Source organism: Myotis myotis, unplaced genomic scaffold, assembly GCF_014108235.1.
Source record: "Myotis myotis isolate mMyoMyo1 unplaced genomic scaffold, mMyoMyo1.p scaffold_m19_p_16, whole genome shotgun sequence".
In the NCBI taxonomy this organism is placed as follows: Eukaryota; Metazoa; Chordata; class Mammalia; order Chiroptera; family Vespertilionidae; genus Myotis; species Myotis myotis.
In genome coordinates this window covers 32,510,308-32,536,731 of record NW_023416320.1, presented here as the reverse complement: position 1 = coordinate 32,536,731, position 26,424 = coordinate 32,510,308, and the positions used below count along the sequence as shown (strand labels likewise).

At 35.7% G+C, this 26,424-nt stretch overlaps 1 protein-coding gene across 17 annotated transcripts in view; it reads right to left on the bottom strand.

Moving 5' to 3' along the window:
- Positions 1-26,424, bottom strand: part of YTHDF3 (YTH N6-methyladenosine RNA binding protein 3) — a 55,226-nt gene extending 28,802 nt beyond the window's left edge. For 2 of the 17 annotated variants that reach the window (XM_036338356.1, XM_036338360.1), the window contains exons 1-6: positions 26,205-26,316; positions 25,675-25,699; positions 22,083-22,227; positions 19,744-19,829; positions 18,068-18,112; positions 7,261-8,859 (exon numbers count right to left, since the gene is read on the bottom strand). In XM_036338356.1, coding sequence (XP_036194249.1) covers positions 7,261-8,859; positions 18,068-18,112; positions 19,744-19,829; positions 22,083-22,140 — 1,788 coding nt within the window. In that variant the 5' untranslated portion in view covers positions 22,141-22,227; positions 25,675-25,699; positions 26,205-26,316. The other 15 variants (XR_004972493.1, XM_036338357.1, XM_036338363.1 and 12 more) reach the window with 15 other exon arrangements.

The following is a 26,424-nucleotide window of genomic DNA, read 5'->3' as shown; positions in this document are numbered from 1 at the left end:
GCCCCACCCCCAAATGGGGTGGGGGAGGGGGCGATTGGGGATCAGTGGCCAGGGGAGGAATGGGCCATGGGAGGTTGGCCAGCCAGCCCCACCCTCGATTGGTGTGTGTGTGAGGGGGAAGGGGACCGATTGGGGGCGGAGCTGGCTGTGGGGAGGGGCAGCAGGCCAATCAGGGTGGTGGGGGCTGACCGGGTTGAGGCTGGCAGCGGTGGGCCAGCCCTGAACCCGAATGGGGTAGGCAGGGCTGATCAAGGGCCAGCGGGTGGGGGAGGGGCCATGGGTGGTTGGCTGGCCAGCCCCGCCCCCAATTGATGTAAGGGGGCTGATCAGGGGCGGGGCCATCCAGGGGGAGGGACCACAGGCGGTTGGCCGGCCCTGCCCCTGATCAGGGTGGGGTGGCCAATCTGGGGTGGGGCTGGGCAGAGGGAGGGGCTGCAAACCGATCAGGGTGGTGGGGGCCCATAGGGGGTGGGGGGGCGATCATGGGCCCCACCCCCCACAATTGGGCTGGTTTGCTGGCCACAGTGGGCATCATAGCAACCAGTCATCCGGCATTCCGGTCACTGGCTTTTTATATATAGAGATTATACATTTCTACAAATGGAAAAACCAATAGGCAACATTATATAACTTGAATGATTAAGTACTTAGTTCCCAAATAAAGTACAATAATTAAACCAATAAAAAAAAAAATTCCATGACATTCAAACTTTCAAAAAAAATTTTTTTAAGCATTTGCTCATTTAACAAATGTTTATTAAACACTATGTGCCAACTATTAGGTGCTAGGGCCTGAGCAGAGAACAAAGAAGTTTTGCTCTCATGGAGCCAGCTTATGGTCCAATGAGAACAAACATTAGCTAGATTTTTTTTTTAATTTCCTTCACACCCATCTCCAAGGTCAGTGGCTTCCAAGTGAGGGCTCATTTCATTTGTCGGGCTTCGAAGACCATCATGCCATTTAACAGAAAGTGGAGAAATGCATACAGCCCTGATACACATTATATACAATGAAGACCAGTCTTATTCAGAATGCCTACAGGGTCGCTTTTGAGAGAAAGGTGTTGTTCTAGTATAACCAGCTACCAGGTCTTATTATCTTTCTTGAATTCTTTTTTCACTCTGCTGAAATAGCTCTTCAAGTAACTTTCTCATAAAGAGAATTTGGCTAAGCTCTTTTATACCTGAAATCTTTACTTTGCACTCCCCCTCACTGACAGAATTCAACACTCATCTTTAAAAACAATAAACCCCATTCCTCTCTACTCCCAAATAGATTTTGCATGTGAGAATCCAGAGCTGTAGATTAGAATTCCCATGATAATCTCCTTTCTTAGTAATTTGTTCTTGCTTGGAAAGCTTTTAAAATATCTTTATCCGGTCTTTTTTTTTTTTTTTCTTTTTCTTTTAAATTATCCTGTTGGTCACTCAGTGAGTCCATACTTCTGAAAACACATATCTTTGAGTATGGATACTTTTCTTTAATCATTCTTCCCATTGTTTTTTCCTGTACTCTTTTAAACACTGAGAGATAGTGAACCCCTTTTTCCACCACATCGTTCACACTTTATATTTTCACCTCTATTGCTCCACATTTGGAAATTTCTTTGATTGAAAATTCCAGATCATCAACTGGACCTAATACATGAACATTTTATTAATCTGCTTGCTCACTGCTTTTTTATTATGAGAATCACATTTCTTATTCCAGTAACATTTTCTGGCTTTCTTTTCTTTTTATACATAACTCCTCCCTAACAACCAATCAAATGTTGTTTATATTTTAAATTACCTTTTGCTCCCTGTATTAAATATTTCTCTTAATGGGTTTGTTCTGGTTGTTCTTTCAACAAGCTTGATATCTTCTTTTATCAAACATAACAAAGTTCTGTGTTCAAATTTAAGAATGAAGAACTATACAAATACTACAATAACTGGTATGGAGTTCTCCTGTTGTTTTAAGTTTCACCAATACCCCTCATTCTAAAATAGCCTGACTTGCAAGTTTTCTATAACAAGACAGGATGTCTGGTCGGCTCCTCCATAGGGTGCTTTCCTGGCAAGGCAAGCTGGGGAATTCCTCCATTGCCAAAATAACCAGAATAAAAATTTTTAGAAACCATAAAAAAGATCCAGCAATGACAAAATAGAATTAGCTTTTGGAAGTCCTTGTCTATCACAAGTAGACTCAAGAATTTAAAGAAAAACGTAAGCACAATAAGAAGAGAAATGTGAGAAAGCTACAGTCACTATAGACATATATGTGTAATTTTAAAGCACAAAACTTCTATGAAAAAGCAAAGAAAAAATAATCACGAATTTGGGGAAGGCAAAGATCTGAAGTCAGATTAATATAAGCCTTCCAAAATCGTTCTTTGTCAAAACTGTTTTGGCTAAAAGACCTTTGCCTGATCTTACACTAAAGAAAAAAAAAAAAAAGGCTTAAAAAATACTATGGATCAACTAACAGAATACTGCAATTATATTAGAGAATATCCTTATTCTTAGGAAATATACACTATACTTTTTTGGGGAAAGAAACACGATATATGGAAATTACTCTGAAATTGTTAAAAACAACAACAAAGCAAACAGGAAAGAATGTTAGCAGGTCAATCTCAATGTTCTACATACTATTCTTATATTTCCAAATCAATTACAAATTATTTTTAAATAAAAAGATGAAGAAAAAAAGAGAGTCCCTCATATTGTTGCAAGTAGATAGATAGATATATATATAGTTCAATCATTCCACCATATTACTGTTGCACCAATGTGTTTTGGCCATATTCCTGCTGATGGACATTTGGGTTAGTCCTTGGTTTTTTTGTTTTGTTTTTACTATTATCACTTGTTTCCACTAAGAACATTGTTGTATGTCTTCTGGGGTATGTGGGAAGTTTCTCTTATGTATCTATCCTGAAGGAAAACTGCTGAACTATAAGGTATATGCAATATATACCTTACAAAACTGCTTCTCCACATGGCTTTATCAATTTAAGGTTCTCATCTGCAATTTTATGAGATTTTGTTGATCTGCAGTCTTCCAATACTTGATACTATTAAGTTTCTTAATTTTGCCAAATAAATGGATATAAAATATTTTCTCATTATCATTTCCCTAATTATTATTAAGACTGAATATCTTTTTATGTACTTATTAACCATTATTGTTTCCTCCCATGAAAGGACTATCCATACATCTTTTGCCCACTTTTCTACTAGATTATTTATCTTTTTCTTAAATTGACTCATAGATATTTTTTATTCTTGATACTAATCTTTGGTCAGTTATGTTCAAATTACTCCCAGCTCCTAACATGTCTTTTTACTTTCTTTAAATCATCTTTTCATGAGCAGATTTTAATATAGTCAAATTTCATCAGTTTTTCTTTTATAATTAGTGTTTTGTGTCTTAAGAAATCCTTCTTTACCGGTGGTCTGAAGGACATGCACGTGGGAAAATGTAATCTTCACATTACCATACGCTTTGAGGAATTTCAGCTAAATACAAGAAAGAGGGGGTCACATTAAAGGAGAAGTTTAACTAATGACTTGCAACTACTTTTATTTAAAAATTTAAAAAGTGTAACAAGTAAAGAGAATCCTACCAAAACACTACTAATTTGTCGTTTTGGATAGAGCACAGAAGGACCTAGAATATATATACAACCTTCCTTCATCACTAGGATATCAAGAATATTTTGAAAGCAGTTTTGCTGGAGAGCCAAAGTGCAAGTACAAGTACAGCTAAGAGAAAATCTACAAATTCTGCCTCGACAAGAGGTAATAGCACCAGGAAGAAAACTGGGCAAGGACACATGATACCCCAAGTGTTAAACGGTTAATATGCAGGAAAAACTTTCCTGACATGGTGGTTTCAAAAATTTCACCTGCATATCCACTGTACTGGCTCTACCTTCTTACTCTTCACAGGCTGATGAATTGCTTAATTGGTAAAGTCAACTTCACCATGCCTTTCCCATTTCCACATCTGCAATGGGAAGAAAATATGCAACTAACACCAAGCATTAAAGTACAAAACAAAGAAACACCGAGACCACCAACAACAAAAAGCATACTATTTAGGGACAAATACCTGACGTGGATGATCAGGGAAAAAAAGCCAAAAAGAGTCAAACTATATTGCAAAAAAAGATACTTGCAAAACTATAATGAATCCAGACAATGGCTGCCAGAGGTTAGATGTGGGTGAAGAATATAAATACAAAGGAATAGTACAAGATAGTTTTGGAGAGATAATAAAATTATTCTGTATCCTGATTGTAGTGGTTACACAAATCTACAAATGTGTTAAAATTTTTAGAACTGTCCACACCAAAAAGGTGAATTTTACTGTATGATTTAAAAATGTTTTTAAAGGATTTGTATACAAATATTTATAGAAGTTTTATTTACATTCTTCAAATACTGGAAATAATCAGATGTCCTTCAAAGAAAAAACAGATGGATAAACTGTTAAATCCATACAATGAAATAGTACTTAGTAATAATTAAAAAGAACAAAGAATTGGTATACAAAACAACAAACTGCAAAGATAGCATGCTGAGTGAAAGAAGCCAGTCTTAAAAGATTACACTCTGTAATTTCTGACATTATGGAAAATGCTTCTAGAGACAGAACAGATCAGTGAATTAGGGTTAAAAAGGAGAGGGCTTAACCAGAGAGCAGCAGCAAAGGGGAATTTACAATTTTACTGTATGTATATCTAATAAAAGAAACAAGTTAAAAAGGATATGGAAGAGGAAGAAGTTCCTAAAAATAATTATTACAGGAAGCAAAGATAGGCTATGAACAGTCATCTTTGTGACCCCAAAAATTAAATCAACTAGGCATCAAAAAATTCAGGTAAGCAATCAATCAACTGAAATAAATGGGAGCTAGATGTGATAACATAAGCAAACATGTCACTGAAGAATGCAGAACCTCACAAGTCACAAGATCAACACAAAACAAATCAAATCAATTTCATGAAAATTCAAATTTGAGAAATTCTCCAAATGCAGGGGGGAAAAAAAATGGTAAGAACCAATGGCACTGAAAGAATGTTCAAAGATTCAACATTCTTTGACATTATTAGAAAAAAGAAAATGAAAACCTGGCCTTTGGACAAAGAATTAAGAAAAATTATAATAAGAGACCCATACTGGACACATTCTACATAGAGGTCCATATTGCAAGAATAAAAAAAAAAATCTTTTATGCACACAGAAATAGTTATTTCCAAAGAAAGGAAATTTAGGCTGGCTTCAGACATCTTTTATATGTAATAGAAATATAAAGCTATAAAATGAAGCCTGAAAGAAAAGACTGTGACTCAAATATTCTATATCCAGGTAAACTGTTGTTCACCTATTATGGTCAAAGGCATTTTCTTGCATTTAGAAGGGCTTAATAAAAATATTATCAGCTACTCTTCCTAAAAAATAATACAATAAGCTAAATAAAATCCAAAGCAAATATGTCAAAGGTGAGTGAGACATAAAAAAACTGGCTATAAACAATAAAACAATTTAAATGTAAAATTTTAAAGTTCAAATAACTGTTGAATGTATTACTACAAAACAGTATGTAATGGTCATAATTCCTGAGATAGTTATATAATAATTAAAAAACACCCTAGAATTAAAATTTCAGACTGGGTAGAGAATAATTGTGTAAAGACAGAAAAGGGTGGCCTCTCCTTAGCAGTAGAAAGAACAGTTGATAACTATTTCCCTGCCTTGCATCTTTCTCCCGGAGTAATCTCATCCCACTTCCGTGGAATTATCTGTTTAAGAACAAGAAAGTCCCCATTTGTGACTCCCACATCTAACTGTCTAATCAAAGAGATTTCACTATATTTCTCAAAAGCACCTTAAAATCAGCACATCCTAAAACAAAATCTTCACTTGCATCCCGCCTTTCATACCCCAAATCATTTCTCCTGATCCATTATTTGTAAGGGCAGTTACAAACGGTTAAACAGGGCCTTAAATATTAAATAGCCATTTGTACTATTCCGAAGCAAAGTTTCTAACAATTCAGTTCAAGAATCACTAGCAGCAAAATTATCGAGGTGCTTGATTAAAAATATACTCTACCAGGTCCCTTATCAAATATATCAGATTGCCTGGGGTGGTCTCAATAGTCTGCATTTTCAAGAAGCACCCTAATTGATAAGTATGTGTCCTAAAATGTATGGGAACTACTGCTCTAGGATCATTTCACACGCTTCACCAGTAAGAAATGTTAACTGAAATAGTTCCCTCTTTTGCAAATATCAAGTAACCACAAGATGCTTATGTTTACACACAGATAGGAATCAACTTTAGTTCCTGTTTTATCTCAATTTCTACATGCAAGCTTTCCATAGCAATCATCATAATTTATTGGAGAAGCTTCTAACTTTATCCCTTATTTGAAAATAACTTTAAATGTACTGTCTATGGAAAAATCTGTTAGTTTCTTACTCCAACCATCCCTTTTCTCCTAAAATTAGCACCCTCCCCCCCACCAATTTTCTTTTGTAGTCTAAAACAGAAAACATTCCCCAGCCTATCTTGCTATGTGCCCGCTGATCAAACCTGGACAATATGATGCAACATGAACAATGAGTAACTTCTTGAGAAATCTCCTTTAGAGTCTTAACAAAGGTAAATAACTGAAGAAATAAAATTCTGCAATCTACATCTAAAGCCCCATGTCTTCCCAACTCTTAGCTACCTTCCTAAAGTCCAATTCGTCTACATTTTGTACAAGTGCTCTAATTGCATAATTATAAAAAAGCTTCAGGAGTTTTAGGGAAAAATATTTTATTTCTCATAAATACAAAATAAATAATGTTCAAACATTTATTTAAAAACTGTTTGGTTCAAACTCCAGACGTGTTATTCCCATAAAAATAATGTTTAAGATTAGAGTCCCTTGCTAGTTCTCAAGCCTGATTAATTATAAACGCAGAATTCACTGAGCTTTGATAAACATGACTCAATAACCTTTATTACCTGAGGAGTATGAAGAATAGGCAAAAAGCAAATTCAGAGAGTAAGGATTACCCTTGGAAAGGAGAAATGTTTCAAATATGGCATCACAGGTCTTCAAGGATCTTTATAAAGTTGTTTCTTAAACTAAGTGATTGTTTTCCTTCAGAGTAAAGTTCTTAAACTCAAAATGTAATATTAAAAGGCATTAAATACCCATCCATGCACAGTACCCCAATAAAAAGACCCTACACACAAAAATTACTGTATTCTTACCCTACGCATGGCTTCCTCCTCTTCTTGACGCTTTTCATAATGTGCAAAGTCATCAAAGATTGAGGTGGTATGCTTGAAGGTAGCAATTATTTTAAGCACTTGCTTAGCTTTTTCTAGGGGTACCTCTTGAGTGTCCCTTGAATTGGTAACTGGTTTGTTGTCATTATTTTCTAAGCGAATATGCCGTAATTGGTTATTGGGAACATCTTTGACAAAGATCCACTTAACTTCAAATTTGCCCTTCCACTTATCCTGAGACCAGACACCAGCATATGCATTATAGTCCACAACAGACTTCATTTCAGCCACTCCACAAAAATGTCCACTGCCATTCACACTGAAGAGTAAATAGAGTGGGCCTTTCCCATTCAGGGAACGGTAAGCTGCATCCAAACGCTTATTACCATGCTCAGTACTACACCAGATAGAGTACTTAATGGAACGGTGAATGTCATCCTCAGAATAGCTTTTAATTATAAACACACGTCCATTTTTCAGGTTCCAGTCAAAGTCTTTGGGATTATAGTTGTTTATGGCCTTTAGCTTTTCCAGCACTGGATGCACTTCTACACTAGAAGGTGAAGCACTGACAGGAACAACACCTAAACCAAAGTTTTCACCACCCACTCCATTGTTCTGGTTGAAGCCACCTCCCCTATTCCGAGGAGCTACCCAACGGTTCTGCAGTTGTTGCTGTTGGGGCTGCACTTGGTGAGGCTGAGCCTGTGGCTGAGGTCCTTGTTGCTGCTGTGGTTGTGGTGGCTGAGGCTGCTGTTGAGGCAGTTGGCTTTGCACCAATGGTGGTGGTTGAATTAATGGCTGAGGCTGCTGAATTATAGTTTGAGGAGGCAGAACTGGTTGGGTTGGTGGTGCCTTTACCACGGACCCCTTTTCATCCCAAGTTCCAATATTCATGTTGTGTTTTATAGGAGGTGGTGGCACAGCAGAACCTCCAATTCCTACATTGCCCTTGGGTTTAAGTTTCGGTTGAGGTTTGGCAGGCTTTCTGGCAATGGCGGCCCAGGAGGTTGGTTTAGGTGCTGCACTGCTAACTGGGGGCATACTATTGGTTGCAATGCTAGTCATACCACTGCTGCTCAAGGCTGTACCTACAGTTTTTGTCACTGCAGCTGTCAGGTCACCACCAATTTTCAGTCCCGTCATGCCTTGCTCAATACTGCTAATGCCAGGCACCTTACTCAAAGTATCATTGCCAAATCCAGCCTGTCCATCAGTAATAGCTCTCCCAAGAGAACTAGGTGGATAGCCATAACTGCTACTATAAGCAGAACTTTGCGTTGATTGTCCCTGAGATCCACTTGTCCCCCACGTAGAGAAATCAGCATTACCAGGAAAAAAGTTAAATCCATGCTGACCAAGAAATGGAGGGGTATTTCCTAATGCCCCAGGTTGACTAAACACACCATCTGGTATGTAATGATGTTCTCCATTACTCATTTGTCCATAAGTTGTCAGATATGGCATAGGTTGGTCTCCAGCTGTGGACCATGCTGCTTCCCCAAGAGAATATGGAAATCCAATGGATGGAGCATAGTAACTAGGCATGTATGGATCTGACATTGGTGGATAGCTGTTACTCTGGAAAACAAAAGATCATAATCAAGAGCAAAGTTCCTCTGAAGGGGGGTGGATCTGAAAGATGAAAATCAAATAAATTTAAGTAAATGAAAACAAATCCACCTGTTCCAAATAAGCAAAATTAAAGTTTCAAACCTAATTTTATCAACAGAAAAATTTGCTAGTGAGTATTTTTACTTTAAAATGTTTATAAAATTCCACGTTTTTTGTTACAGAGCTAGGGGTGGAAGATAATTATTTTTGTTTAAAGAATCTGGTCCTCTACCACCACTTAAAAATACTGTACTTTCTACAAAAGATTGATTTCTAAATTTTGCCCACACAAATTCATCATTTATAGTCAGATTTATTTTAAGCAACTGATGTATACAAACATGTATAACCAAGAATTTAAAAAGCCTGAAAACTATGCCAATAATAGAGAAATTATAGCTTATCTATATTACAGAATCCAGTTCAGCAGTTAAATTTCGAAATTTTATTAAGAAAAAAATTAGAGAAATACACTCTGAGAAGCAAAGATTCATGATTATACATATAGCATGATCCAAATTTGTTTTTGTTTTTCCTCACTCATTTTAAAAAGAAACCAAACCAAATCCTTTCTACGGTTTCTTTTTTTTTTTTTAATATATTTTTTGTTGATTAAGATATTACATATGTGTCCTTGTCCCCACGTTACCCTCTACCCCCACCCCCCACCCCCCCGCTCTTTCTACGGTTTCTTAATGATAGGATAACAGGTGCCTCTTTTCTTTTTATTAGATTTTCCAAATTTTACACAATAAACATCACCTTCCTGATCAGAATTTTCATTTACAAATTGAGTTCCTGCAATTTCCCCCCAAAATTACTGCAATTACATCAACTTTTATTTTGAATATTAACTAATCATTCAGTGATTTGCCAAAAACCAAGGTAGCACATTCTATTTTTAAAAACTCAAATTTGTTATTACACAATGTGAAAAATAAAATATTTAAGGATTTTTTTTTTTGAATATGTGTTTCTTATGCCCCAAACAGGCCTGACAACAGATTTTCACAATTTGATGTAGGTGTGATTTTTAAAGCCTCGAACAGACCTTTAAAATTTGTAGAATAAGCAAAGTGAAAAAAATTAAGCTAATATCCAGTCAGAAGAACTAGTATTCCCTTTGCAAGGGTCAAATTTTGAAGGCTGATTATTCACTTCATTTTTATAGATATTCTAAGTTTCTCAGAGCAAAGTATGTAAACCCCTCCCCCCCCCCTTTTTTGCCATTAGTCTCTTGGGACTATTCTAAAACACTGCTTTTTCACTCAAGAAAGTACATCAATATAAATGGGAAGCAAACATCATACTGCCTGGAATTCACTTTAAATTATTTTTTGTAAAGGCCAATCATTAAAAACTGAGATGCTTTATTGTTACTATTAAGTTTCAAATAAAGGTTGTATTTAAATTAATAATTATGACATAATATTACTACTTCCAGTAAAGGTTGTACTTAAAAAAACAACTCTCAATTCATACTATTTAAAGAAAACAAAAATGACTTCATTCACTTGATATAAAGTACATTTTACTGTATTCAAAACTGGAAATACACGTTACTATTTACTAATTTAGTTGAACATATTCATTAACTATACATAGATTATAACTGTATTTGAAAATATATTCCAACAATATTCACAGAATTAGTGTAAAAGAAATGAAGAGCATCTTTGGAACCACCACAGCAGTGCCATCTTTATAGAAATTAACAGTGGAAATACTGACTGTTATATTTAAAGATAAAAATAAGAGCTTCTTGAGGAAAAGCTCAAAATCACCAACAATGGTTTTCAATGAAAAAATTCTTCAATGAATTAAGTAAACTTTACCAGTCAATGAAGTTGATACAAACACACACACACACAGTATAACCAAAAATCACTATATTATTTGCTGAAAATAAAATTACTCAGTGATTCATATTGACAAGGAATCAAGTGATATAAAACTCTAAAAAGCTTAATAAAAATGATCATAAGTTCAGCCAGAATAATCTATATAATTGATTAAACGATTTTTTAAAATATTTTTAAATTTAGAGTTATTAGAGTATCTATTTATTAGTAATTTTAACCAAACACTTACTAAATGCCTAAACTGTGATATAAGATACTCATTGTAGCTCTAGCTGGTTTGGCTCAGTGGATAGGACGTCGGCCTGCGAACTGAAGGGTCCTGGGTTTGATTCCAGTCAAGGGCATGTGCCTTGGTTGCAGGCACATCCCCAGTGGGGAGTGTGCAGGAGGCAGCTGATCGATGTTTGTCTCTCATTGATGTTTCTAGCTCTCTATCCCTCTCCCTTCCTCTCTCTGTAAAAAATCAATAAAATAAAAAAATTTAAAAAAGATACTCATTGTAAAAGAAAACCTACAGCTAAGGACACATAATACATGGAAGTGAATAAATTCCCCATGAGGGAAGAGTACGAGAGCTGGGCTAAATATGGAGGTAATCAGTTTCAAGGTTTTAATTTAGAATGTTGGCACTGAAACCTAGACTCAGTAAGTTATGTGGATGTGGGAATGAAAAGCAGACCAGGTAGAAACTTTTTAAGTTCATTTTTCATAATAAAGTGTTTGCAAAATTATACTCATAATTTATTTTGAATATTCTTATTTCTCCTTCACAAATGCTGAATTTTGCACAACAGTTACATATCAAGTTCCTAATTTATCTACACGTAAAGTATAATTCAGGGGTCAGCTAACAAAAGGTCAAAGAACAAATATATTTTTTAAGCTTTGCAGGTTAAATAGACTCTGGTTGGTGCCACATATTTACTTTTGAAAAAGGCTGCTAACTCAAGGAATTTCTCAAAGAAATAGAATGGACTGAATTGGGTCCCTGGGCCACACAGTTCTTCGTCAATTCAGTTTTAAATTCTGTAACCTGTACAGATTCCTAATAAAAAGGAAGTCACCAACCTCTATTACTAAATTAATGTGGAACAAATGTCTGCCAATTGTTACCTCTCGGGCCGGAACAGACCCAAACCCATTGGGGCGTGAAGGCTTTGATTAGATATCTTGTCAATTATTTTTTAAAATCATGATTTTATTCTACTCCCTAAATTAGCGCTTGGCCAAAATAACAAGTTTAAATTACTTTAAAATGTGTTCCATTAGTCATATCTGCCTATTATTTAGCTCAGGCTAAATAAGCAGAGAAAGCTGTCTGTAGTGCTATTACTATCACCCACAGATGTTGAGAATCCTATATAATAAAACCCTAATATGCAAATCAACCGAACGACAGAATGACCAGTTGCTATGACACGCACTGACCACCAGGGGGCAGAGGCTGAATGCAGAAGCTGCCCCGTGGTGGTCAGTGCGCTCCTACAGGGGGGGAGCGCTGCTCAGCCAGAAGCCAGGCTCATGGCTGGCAAGCCTAGAGGCAGTGGCGGTAGCCTCTCCCACCTCCGCTGTAGGTTGGTGGTAAGAAGCAAAGGAAGCGAGAGGGATGTCCTAAGCTGGCAGTCGGACATCTCCTGAGGGGTTCCGGACTGCAAGAGGGCACAGGCCGGGCTGAGGAAACACAGCCCCCCCTCAGTGCACAAAATTTCGTGCACCGGGCCACTAATATTGGATAAATGGCCTGTTTTCTCCAGTTTATCAAATACTAACCATTTATTTACCAGTTCTCTCAGTAGTTTTAGTTGAATGAGATGTTTCTTCCTAGCTCTATGAAAGTAACTTAAGCAATCTCCTTTCAAAAGGCAAGGCTTCAGTTTGGATTCTAGTAAAAACAAAGTTGTAGGAAACTAAAGTCTTAAAAAAAAGATATGGCCAACACATTTTGAATAACTAGAGCTTTGATAATAATTGGAAATGTTTTCTAATGTTTTGCTAAATTTAAAATTAATTTCTAATTGCTAGCTAAGTGGAATATCAATTAGAGGAATGTACCTTGGTAGTGGAGAAAACAAAATTTCTACTTCCTGATAATGGAAAATAACTCAACAGTTACTTTTTTTTTCCTACCTTTTACTTAAAACGTGATTATAATGAGACATAATTTCAGTTTATGTAAACTAATAGCTTTAAAATAGTTTATTCATAATTTAGAAAGTGATCAATAACAGTGAAATTTTACTATTTTTTAAATGTTTTTATTGATTTTAGAGAGAGGTTAAGAGAGGAGAGAAACATCAATCAGCTGCCTCCTGCAGGCCCCCCACTGGGAGTTAAGTCCACAACCCTGGGCATATGCTCTGAACAGAGACCTTTGGGTGCATGGGACAACATTCAACTAACTGAGCCACACTGGCCTGAGCTACCAAATTCTTTAAAATCTATCACCTTTAAATAAAGTGATGTAAAACTTTTGAGATTTCCCTTATATTTAAAAAACGAACTGAAAGGGAAATGTGTACATATAAAAAGTAATATAATTACCATTGGATAATTGATAACAGATGCATAATTCCTTTATCCACAGCATAAACTTAGAAACACTACCTGAGAAGCCATATATATACATATATATATATATATATATATATATATATGCCTAAGCTATGATGCGCACTGACCACCAGGGCACAGACACTCAACGCAGGAGCTGCCCCCTGGTGGCCAGTGCGCTCCCACAGCAGCAGCACCACTCAGCTGACCAATGGGCGCCAGATACCAGGCTCATGGATGGCAAGCTAACTGAGCGGTGGTACGGCACCCGGCCCGGGCCCGGGCTCCTCCCCAGCTGTCTGCCGTGGCCTGATCCCAGCAGTACACACCAATGGACCCCACCAGTGTACGAATAAGTGCACTGGGCCTCTAGTTTAATATAAGGTTGAAGTGAACCCATAAGGCAACCAAATTCTAATCCCAGCCTAGGCACTTATCAGCTAAGTGAAAGTAGCCAAAATACAACTCTGAATTTTTTTCTCTGCTATTCAAAGGAAATAAAGATACAGTGCCTACGACACAGTAAGTAGTCAACAGTTATATTAATACAACTTAACCTGCCTCTTTAAAATGTAACTTAACCATCAAGCACATTTGTATAGTTTCAAAGCTAGTCCAGATCTTAAGAGTATAAAGTCCTGGCCCTGGCCAGGTGGCTAACTTGGTTGGAGTATGGTCAATTACAGCAAAAGGTTGGGGGTTAGATTCCCAGTCAAGGCATACATCCAGGGTTGCAGTTTCAATCCCTGGTTGGGTGTGCTTGGGAAACACAACCGATTGATGTTTCTCTCTCACTCTGATGTTTCTCTTTCTCAAAATAATAAAAACATATACCCGGGTGAGAATTTTAAAAAGTCAAAAACAAAAACAAAAAACAAAAGAAGATATAAAGTCAAGATGTGATGTAGTAGGCAAGGATTGGGCTCAATTCTGTACTCTTCCACTTTCTATGTCAGTGATCTCACTGATCATTAATTTCTCTAACCTTGTTACTTCATTAGTAAAATGGGGATGATACCTGCTACTCTAATCAACTGTAAAGATTTTTCTAAATCTTTAATTGCAAAGTGCTATATTAAAATATAGATTAAGCCTTTACCTTTAGATTTTTTAATTTGAAAACTAAAATATGGAAGATTAAAAATTCTTCGTTAGAATTTTGAAATCATTTATAATTATTATCCTTTAATCCGCAGGTCAGTTGTTTTTCTATTATCTCAAAGAAAACCTGACCAATAAGAAAAAGTTTATGATCACTGTTCTAACCTAAAGACATTTTAATACAGCTCAATTATAACTGAGTTTTATTTTGTGTGTGTGTGTGTTTTGTTTTAGTTAAGGTAACTTAATATTCATTTTTGCTTCATAAACACCCAAATTTCCAAGGGAGAACACTGTACAATGTTTCAGAAGTTCAATAAAAAAGACTTGAGGCATTATCCACCAATGTCAGCACGTAAGCACAGAGATAAACAAAATTGCTATCCCTTAAGAACCTGAGGTACTTCAATCTCCTGAACTCACTTCTGAATTAATAAAAAGTGAAGGTTAGTCTACTTTTAATGTTTACCTGTATTTTCCTCAAATATTTAAAAAATATTATTGTACTTTTAAAAAAGTATAATTTATGCAGAATAAAAATGTCCTAAGAAAATGTACTCTGTCATATTAACTTGACATTTCAACCATAATATTTCATTCCTTAATTCTAGAAGATAACCTAATTCACATTCAGTAAGTATTTAATAAATGCCTACTATGTAACTGATTAAAGTGCCAGTCACTGGAAACAAGATGAAAAACATGGTTTCTCACCAATCAGGATATATGCACCCCTATGTTCATAGCAGCACAATTCACCATAGCTAAGATCTGGAAACAGCCTAAGTGCCCATCTGTAGATGAATGGATTAGAAAACTGTGGTACATCTACACGATGGAATACTATGCTGCTATAAAAAAGAAGGAACTCTTACCATTTGCAACAGCATGGATGGAACTGGAGAGCATTATGCTAAGTGAAATAAGCCAGTCAATGAAGGACAAATACCACATGATGTCACTCATTTCTGGATAATAAAGACCATTATAAACTTATGAACAAAAATAGATACAGAGGCAGAGCTGCCTCGAACAGACTGTCAAACTACAGCAGGAAGGCCGGGGAGGGTGGGAGGGCAGGAGGGGGGTGGGTAAGAGATCAAGCAAAGGACTTGTATGCATGCATATAAGCATAACCAATGGACATAAGACACTGGGGGGTAGGGGAGGCCAGGGGATTGTCAAGGGCGGGGGGGAAAAAAAGGAGACATATGTAATACTTGTTGTAATACTTTAAGCAAGCAATAAATAAATAAATAAATAGGTAGAAAGAAAGAAAGAAAGAAAGAAAGAAAGAAAGAAAGAAAGAAAGAAAGAGAGAAAGAAAGAAAGAAGAAAGAAAGAAGAAGAAAGAAAGAAAGAAAGAAAGAAAGAAAGAAAGAAAGAAGAAAACATGGTTTCTGACCTAAAGGACTCCACAGGTCTAGGGGGAAGACATATTTACCCTACAATTTGATAAGTACTATAATGGAAGTACAAAAAAAAAAAAGAAAACAAACACTCTAGCACAAAGAGAAGGAAGGGTGCAAGTAATTGGGGGAATCAGAAAAGACTTCAGAAGCAATAGACACAGGATTCTGTGTGTGGGTGTATGCAAATCGTACACATTGAGATTATCAAAGAAAATATTTACATTTTCAGAAAATAATAATAAGCCCTATTTCCTTGAGTAAGTAAGATGGAGAAAGCTGACCAAAGATGAGGCAGGAGGGATGTGTTGTGAAGTTGAGGTAAATTCTTTAATATGTCAATGGCACAAACTTCAACTTTAAGACTCCTGAGTGGCAATACAGAATTACCAGTTAGGAAATCATTCAAACAGGCAAAGATAATTATATTATTCTCTTAGTTCTCTCTATCTCTTTCCTGATAAACATGACTAGGAATTTATTTCCCCATATATACAAACAGACAAATTCAAACTTCATTTTTCCAACTTACTCTTCCAATTTATATGGCACGTTTAATAGTACCAATTAAACATGAATTTTCTGACCAACATAATTGTCCAATTATTCTGAGGAATTATAGAGAACTATTTTTTGGCTGATCTTCATTTTTACTTAAATATAGCGATCTTTAAAGAGAATAAACAAAACCAAAAAAAACTCTACACAGCTAATATTTTACATAAATGTTACATGCACATCTACTTTATAATTAAGCAAAATAAACTTTTAAGCATAAGAATTTTTTTAAATCATTAAAAAATAAGACAATAAACACAAAATAGAATTAACAGAAGCAACAAAAATACACATTTCATAAAGCTTCAGTTGGTCTTGTCTCCCAATCTACTGGTTAAAGCCTACATTTTGAAAACCCCTACCTTCCTTGCCAAACAGAAACCTCCAATTTGGCTAAGCGTAATATATATCCATATAACAGAGAACAAATTTTAAAACCAGAAGGACAGACATTTACTTGTAAATTAATATAAAAATTATTCCCTAATAAAATGAACACTAGAAAATAGAAGAAATATGCTGCCACAGAAGACCAATAGACTGGTGTAATGTATTCCTGCGTTTGATGTGAATTAGATCTAAATATATACAACAATTTAAAATAACCAAAAATATTAAACACCTTTCCAGACAAATGATTCATTTTTCTTATTTATAATATTAAATTCAAATGATGGGATTTAATTTTAAAGTCATATTGCATATTTATAATTGAAAATTTAAAAATTAAATAATTACTTCAGGTAGGTCAGTACAAGGACCTACAAATACTTGCAGAACTTTAAATCTGCAAATAATTATTTGATATATTTCACCAATAAATCCAGTATTCACTCATCTGTTCTAAAAGGTCAATTTTTGTAAGTTTTTAAAATTTCAATTAAGTAATTATAAGTTAAATTCTTACAACTTACTTGCATATTTCAGATAATTTTCCATGTTTCTCTTCAGTAGACCCAGTATTCAATATTCAATAATTATAGTGCTCTTTAAAAGGTAAATATGGCCTTAGACAGTGTGGCTCTATTGGTTGAGCGTCATCCCATGTATCAAAAGGTCACTGGTTTGATTCCTGGTCAGGGCACATGCCCAGGTTTGGGGCTCAATCCCCAGTAGGGAGCATGCAGGAGGCAGCTGATTGATGTTTCGCTCACATTGATATTTTTATCTCCCTCTCTCTCTCTCCCTCTAAAATCAATAAAACATATTAAAAGAAAAAAAGTAAATATGTACCTTGACTACACATAATTATTTAGTATTACCCAAAGATAACTGCTGAAAACCTATTCACTAATATTGGCAAGAGGGAAGTAAAATACAGCCTTACTGGTATTAAACTTTAAAACCTCTCTTGAAATAGCACATGACTATATTGATTCAAATAACATGAATTAAAATGATCTAATTAATATAAAGCATAAGACCTTCCATGTAAACATCACATTAAAAAACAAGACTTTTATAGATGTTTTGCCAATATTAACAAGGAAGCTTTTATGATACAATTTAAAAATTGGATTATGGTAAATGCATTTATAGTCTTGAAAATTAATTTTCCAACACTTTAAGATTTTTTTACAAGTGAAATTTTATGAAAAATTCCAATATAAAAGAACAGATAAAAAGCAAAGCAGAGCTCTGGTTGCCACAAAGGTGGGATCAAGGGTACCCTCCCCCAATCTCCCCTAGGCAGACCTGAAGCACCTCTGTGGAATGCCAAATAACCAATCTTCTAAGCCCCTGTGACAAATGAATTATAAAATATCTGTTACCAAGTAAAGCGAGGATTCTTATGGTAGCAATTTTCAAACATTTAAAATCCATTAAAATTTCTTGAAAACAGACTAGACTCTGAACAATGAAGACAGTGGATCTGCATAATATATCCTTACATTAGAAATTAATTTTATATTTTAATCAAGTATAAAATTAAGTAGCAAAAAACCCACAATTCAATTATTTAGACCGAATAAACTTCTCAAACTTATCTGACCATAAAAACATTGTGGGGATAATATCTACTATACCTCATTATCAGAATTTCTCGAAAAGGTTGGAAAACACTGTCATAAGGGATATTAACTGAGGTCACTGTATGGCCCCAAATAGAATATTATATGTTTCTTTTAAAACTCGCACTACAATTGTACAACAAATGATCTTCCCCTACTTTCCAATTATATATTCTTTCACAACGTTTAGGTGGAAAGTAAAATTTATTGAGATTATAAAATAGATTACATAAATATGAAATGAAATTTTTCATTCTTAAGAGTAGCCAAACTTTCATTGATTTTTATCACCCATTTTTCTTCTTTCTCATTTATTTATTCTCTCCCAACATATGCTAGGACTGCAGATCAACAGACAGAAGAGAGTGGTTAAAGAAATTACTAAGAAATTAAATATAACCATGGCTCTCCACAGTCCTAAAAATAATTCTACATCCACAAAATGAGAACTACTTTTTGTTCAAATTTGCTTTCAAACTATAAGGTTGTGTAATAAACATTTGGTTCCTTGTTCTTTCATAGTTTTAAAAAACTAGAGGTTAAGATTTCAAGATACATTTTTTCCATGCATCTTTCTTTTTAAGCAAAACAAAAGCAACTTCATTCCAGAATGTTCTCCCTAAAGAAAATGATTAGTAATTAAAGTTTATTTTTAAAATTTATTTCTAGTAGCAATATTTTTAATAACAAATGGGTGCAGACAGAAATGGTATAGAGACCAAATACCAGATTTTTAATGTTTACATCTAAATGATTCCTATATATAAATTCACATTTGTGAATAATTCAAACACACAAGAATCTCAAAAGCTAACAATTATTTGATTTGTTGAAATTTTCCATGCCTATAATACAGAAGCAAGTGTTTATAAAGTCTTAATTATTTTATTTATCTTTACTTATCTACTTCCTCCATTATCAGGTTAAGTTAAAACTTTAACTATCAGTAAAATTCAAATAGGAATGTCTTATAAAGAAGAAAATACTACATTAAACCAAAAATTTCAGGCACAAAGTAGTCCTCTCCCACAAATTTCTAGCTAATTAAACCTTGTAATTTGCTTTGGCTACAAAGATATGACAGTGACATTAAAAGATTAGATTCTTTCAACATTTCAAAAAAACACACTACAACATATACTAGTAATGTTCCATGTTCAAATCTTCATATTTCGTAATCTAGTTTCAGCTGTCTATAATTTTTAAAGAACTCTTCTGTGTCATAAACATGCAACTGCTATTCAGGTACACTAGATTAATTCATGTTATTGTTAGTCTCATTCAACTAAATATCTATTTCAAAAATCAATTTATACTAATATAAGTTTAATTCCCTAAATATGGAACTGTCAGACTTACCTGATTTGTCTGGCTACTTAAGTATGGCTCAAAATCATCATCATTTACAGCATCTTTTTGATGAATGGAACCGTTTTGTACTGAAACTAAAAAATATATTTGTATTAGAAGTGTTGTAATCATCATGAGAATCACAGAACAACCTAACATTTTCAGTATTTTTCAAATCAAGTCACAAAAAGTTACCCTGAGCTTTCTTTTTTTCACCTAAACACTCTCTTAAGATTAATTTAATTTTGGATACAAATATTCACGTGCTACCAAAAAGTTACAAATCTTATATTGATATGCCTAAGATTAGAGAAATACAAATTATATATATACTTTCCATTACCAAAACCATAAAGTAAATATCCCAATTTTAACACTGTAGTAAGCAAACGTTAGAATTAAAATGTTGGAAGGGTTTGCTAATGCTATATTTGAATCTAAAATACCACTTCAAATAGTGTTGCAGATTTCTGAATGTTCTCTAACTTTGTTAAATCTATTACTTAGTCCAATAAAGGTAAATAAAGAACTTTTTTGATAACTAAAGTTACATAAAATGTCTCCAGTTTAAAAAAAAAGTGACTAAAATTAACTTGAGGCAATATCACAATGAATAAATTATGAAAAATTCTAAATAAAAATTACGAAGACTTCCACCTGAAAATACAAATAAAATTCAGACACTAAAGATAGCAATGATCACTCTTGCAACACACAAGAAAACCAATCAGAACAATTTATAATGCCATATTTGTCCAGAGATCATTTCCATAAAGGCTCTATAGTTATTCTCTTGACACTGTCTCAGAGTACTTTTGAGTAAACTTGAGATAAGAAGATCCTGGGTTTGAATCCTAAGTCCAACACTGAGAAGTTGGGTGATCGATCTCTAGTTAGTGACTTAGTTTTTTTAAACTCTACTTCTCTGTTCAAGGAGGATATTAATAGTACCTATCTACCTCACCTCATCAGAGTATTCAATAACAGTATGCAATCATCTTGAATATTACATAAAATATTACAAGATCCAGTTAGGATGACAATTTACTTTAGAACCACAGAAGTTTACCAGGCTAAAACTTGATGTGCTGGCTCTGTCTATGAAAATATACTATTCTATACTACTTTCGAAACACAAGTGAGATATAAACAGTTGAACCTTTCTGGTGGATACTGACTAATCTGTTGGAAACAACAAAAACACCCTCAATATCTGGGTATTTATTACTTAAAAATAGTGTCACAAAATACTATAAATTAATGTCAGGGGCAATGGATTTAAGGGGTGTTCCTTTATAACAGCATACCATTTTAATTTTTCCTAATTTGAGTTTAGATCATCTATAATATAATAGCGAGTTGACAATGACATGGGAACAAAAATAGGCGATATCCTTGGATCTTTGCCTCCCACTAAGTAGCAATAACAACTCAAAGAAACAATGCTATATTGTGAAGCCTTCAAAGTAAACATACATTGCCCCTTAAAGACTATAAGAGAAACCTGAAGGTTGACTTGATCCACTGAGGTGGTTTAACGCTATGTAATAAAGATAGCACAATAGCCAAGGTTGAGCTAAAGGTGCTCCCCAGATTTTAAACAGGTTAATAGCCACTAGAAATTAAAATAAAGAGGTGGGTAACCTTAGGCTATTTCTGGTGGGCTAATCATGTCAGCCCAAGAGATTCTAACATACCTGTTTTTCTTTACCACTCCTTTATCAAAGGTAGCTATGCATAATGTATTACCTCTTGAAAAATAATTCTTCACTACACTTTTGGAATATTACACCAGTACTATTAGTATGTATTTGAAACAGCTACCCATTTCAAATCACATCTATTTCTTGTATTTGTTAGATTCTCACAAATTTAATCCACACTGCTAATATGGTAAAAAGTACCTGCTTAAACTTTATCTAAATACATATTACACTGCTATTCTTATTTCCTCTGTTCTATCCTTTCTCGCAAGAGGCTGAGCCTAAGAACAAAACATTCGCACACAATAAGTAAATAGTCTACAATCATTTATAAGTGATGCGTAAATGTCTAAGAAATTTCAAAAGACTACTCAAGGAGTATGTCAAAGGAAATGTTTAATTAAAAGCATTTTATGCATACTGACAAGTAATTTGCATTCAATTAAAGTCTGAATAAGAAGCCAGCCTTTGAGTTTCATAAGCATACATTTAAAAAATTCAACTGTCTTAAAGACTTTGGTTTTTGAACATCACTTAATCACAATTTAATGTCTTGGAGACTGAGAGCCATTAAATAGTAATGAAATCTAAGATAGTTCCATAGTCTGTACAAGTTCTTCAGGGAAAAAAGAACAGATGACTTACATGATTCTTCGCCTGTTTCCTCTGCTCTATGAAGCAGAGTCAAATCAAGATAGAACATGGGCCTTAGGAGCCAGGAGATTCTTTGCTCTGGTCTGACTACATCAAGTTAGGAAAGTCAACAGATCTGTGCATCATGTTTTCCCACCTACAAAAACAGTGACAATACCATATACCCTCTATCTCCTTATAGGAATGTTTTGAGGATTAATAATAAAGCCTAAAATGACAGTTAAGTGCTTTGCAATCATTTCCAGAGGGGAGATGGGAGAGGTTACAAAAGAATATTGCCAAAATACAAGGCATTTTCAACTACTTTTCTGAATCGCTAGAAAATAGCCAAATTTAACCTAAGTCTTTGACATTACAGTTGTACCAAACAATGTTGGGAGGGGAAGAGAGAGAAGTGAAAAGATAAATTACCTTCTATATATCTACCTATTTATAAACTTAAGGAATAGGAAGAAGCAAGAAGTAAGGCCTGAGGGCTACTAGGAGCATGGGATTGGACACTTTCTCTGTGATGCCTGCAGGAAAAGGAGTAATACACTTTGATTCCAGCAAGCAAAAATCCTTCTTGTTAATAAATAAAAGCGATATAAACTAAGTTTTAAATTATGGGCCAATAGGTAAATAATCATCTTTAAGTTTCTACTACGCTTCACCATGGCCAATAATAAAAACAATTCAAATATTTAACAGAGTACACAATAGATGAATTTAAAAGGATTCAAACTTATAAATAAATAAACCTAGAATTTATACCACAAAAGCATGTTTTGCCTTACAGACATTGCTATAAAATTCCCTTTAAATTTTAATTTTAGTTCCTTTAGTGCATTTATGTCATTAAAGATATATAGAAAAACAATTAGCAGAAAATCAAAGACATTAAGGCCAGGTGTAAAGCCAACGCTGTCAACTACCAATAGTTCAGAGGAGAAACACAGCATCTCTGAAATCATATGAACTGAAAAGGATCCTGCTTTCAAAACTCTGACATCTCCTCAGGGACATGTATTTTTCATAAGTTCTAAATTCAAGTTTAATACTCATGTTCTTCGAATACAGAGGCTCTACGTTCAGGAAAAATAACTTTGCTTTCTGCTTCATAAAAATAAACAGAATAACTGTGAAACAATTTCACTAGCTTGAAAATCCAGTAAGCTAAGGCAGAGTAGTTTTTCTCACACATATACTACTTGTATAAGTTCACTTGGGGGTGCCTTCTCCTTGTAATTCTCCCTGCAGAGGCATAAAAGTACAGGTAATGTATATGTGTATTTTTGCCCTTGTAGTATCTACCATTTTAAGGCATCTTAAGTGATTGCCAATACTTTTAGGAGAGTAGCATTTTTCCCTCCTGCCATATTTTAGGCAATAGTCTTCCAGCATCTTAAAAATAAGATGAGTTGAGGCCCTGGCCAGTGTGGCTCAAGTGATTGACTGTTGTCCTGTGCATATGCCCCCGGTTGCCGGCTGGATCCCAGGTACCGGTGTGTACTGGAGGAGAAATCACAGGAGGTGATATCTATCTCTATCTCTCTATCTCTCTCTCCCTCCCTCCCTCCCTCCCTTCCTCTCTAAAATTAATTAAAAAGACATATATAAAAAATAGGTGACGAAGGTGAAAAGAAACTCAGCAGATAGAACTGCTAGAGCAGTGGACTACTGTAATTACAACAATCCTCACAACATATGATAGGGTTTATGACTGGAATTATTATTTTTTATAGAGGGAAAATTCTGGTTAAAAGATACACTGTGTTCAAGCTCACTTGGCAAGTCAGTGGCCACAAGCAGTATTAGAACACAGATCTCCTTGGTAACCCAGTCAATCCTTCTATCCATGAATGAGATTATGAACTGAACAATAAAGGATAAAGAAAATTTCTTGGCATAAAGAACTATCCAAATAAATACTTTGTACATGTATCTAAACACACCTAACAAAAGTGATACTAATAGATTAAAACAATGTTAATAACAAAAATATTTATGATCAATATACAATATTATTTATATATAATTTATATCTATAATATAAAAAATGTCACTAGGACATACTTAAGTGAAATGACTATATTATAAATCAAATTTATAGTAATGGCTTATTCAATAGATGTCCTATTTTGTTTTGTCAAACAAGTACTTCACAGAACTTCCATACTTACTTTACAGCAGATTAACACAAAACTCTTAACATTTCAAATAGCCTTGCAAACTGCCACCTCCCCAAAGATCTAGGATAAAATAACTTACGCTAGGCAATAATGGGAACAAATTTCACCTATCTCCAAGTCTCATACCTCCTAATGGGAAGACTAGCAAAAACAAGTAATCATTCTTTTTAAGTTTACAAATAAGTTTTTTAAAACTCACTTAAAATAAATCAACTACATCAAATCCTGAGGTTTATACTCACAACATAAAAAAATTCTAAAATTAAAAATTGTACTCTAAAAATTAAATTCTAAAATTTAAAATTTCTAAATGTGTATATACTCCAAGAAAATCTATCTTAATCAAAACAAAACAATAAATTTGTTACTTAATACAGTGCCATATATCTGGAATGCATAAGTTCTCAAATAAATTGTACAAATCAAAGAAAATTAACTAAGCTGTGTATACAGTACCTATGCCTTTCAAATTTGCTATCGCAAATAACCTGAATCTAAAGAGCACCATAAAGAGATTAAATTGCATCTAAAAAACTATTGTAGATCTTATTTTCTAGGTAATACTTTGCTCCCTAAAATAAAAAACAGGAAGCATAATCATGTTGAGTCTCATTTCAAGTCCTATTACAAACCGTCAATAAATATACCATTCACTGTAATGCTACTTAATTGGCACTGTCCCAAGAAAGCAGTTATTGTTCCATACTCACGCACGTCACATGATCAATGCCATGGTTCAGTCAGCTGACGGAGCTATTCCGTATTAGTAAACACAAAATACACTTTTTAAAAACGCTTTACTTTCCGGAGTGCTTCCTTTCTTAAAAACTAAATAGCAAATCACAGAATCAAGCATTTCCTTCGCCGTCAGTCCTTTCTAACGCATCAAATTGAGTCCCACCTTGCAAGCAGGACCACAGAGAGAGAGAACATGCCTGCTCAGCTTTGCTCTCTCACATCACTGCCTTCAATAGAATCAATGATTAACAGTACAATTTGCACTGATGTGACATGGAATGCTATGGGGTTGCATGTTCCAAAGTAACCTAGACATGACAAACAAAATCTCCACTTATCTACCCATGGGAAGAAGTGACACAACACAGGCAGATTGAAACTTTTTTTTTAAATGTCACTATATCCATAACACCATCTCCTGAACTGAAACACCCAACTAAGCAGAACACTGTTCCTGATACCACTTCGCTTCCTATAAAGCTGGCCTCCAGGCAAGGAACTACCGAAGTTTTGGAGAGCACTGGGCTGCCTGAGCCACGATGAATGTCCCTCCAATCCTACATTTCAAAAAAAAAAGGGGGGGGGGGCAAAAACAAACAGAAAGACCCTCACACCGTTTAAAAAGTAACATCGAACCAACAGCGATGAGTAAGATAACAACTAGCCAAACTCACCTTTATTTCCTTGCCCTTTAGGTCTCTGTGTAGTAAGACGAAAGGTGTCGTAACGTGAAGGGGGGGGGGGGGAAGAAAAGAAAGAAAAGAGGGAAAGTGTCTTAACCAAAGGCGTTATCAAAGGCAAGTTTATTTTCAACAATCCGCGTAGGAGCGCAGCCACCGTCTCCTCCACGGCCCCCGATTCCCGCCCCCAACCCCCCGCCTTCACACCTACGCCCGCCCCTCGGGGTCCGCCTCCCGAGCTCGCCGGGCTGAGCCGCGCCGGCCGCCCTCGGAAGGCGTCCCGAGGCCCGAAGAGCCGTCCGTCCTCCCCCGCCCCGCGGCCCGCGGCCTCCCGCCCGCCTCCCCCGCCCGCAGACTCGGGGCGAGGGCGCACGCCCGGCCCGGGCGGCAGCACCGCAGCAACTTGCGCCCGGGGCACCGTTACGGGGCCGGCAGCGGCGGCGACGGGGAGGAGCCGAAGCCCCACGCGAGGGTGGAGCTCCGAGCTCGGGCCTTCGCCGAGCCTGCGGCCTCGGCTCCCTCACCTGGTCCACGCTAGTGGCTGACATTCTTCACCGCACCCGCGAGCCGCCGCCGCCGCCTGGGCCTCTCCCCGTGCACTCACAGCAGTTGGAAGCCGCCCTCCGCCGAGTGGACCGTGCCAGCCGCCGCCGCTGCCGCCGCCGCCGCTCGCAGAGAAGCCGGAACGAGGGCCTGGCGCTCGGGAGTCGGTGGCAGGGGCCCGTCTCTTCCGCTTGCACGCCC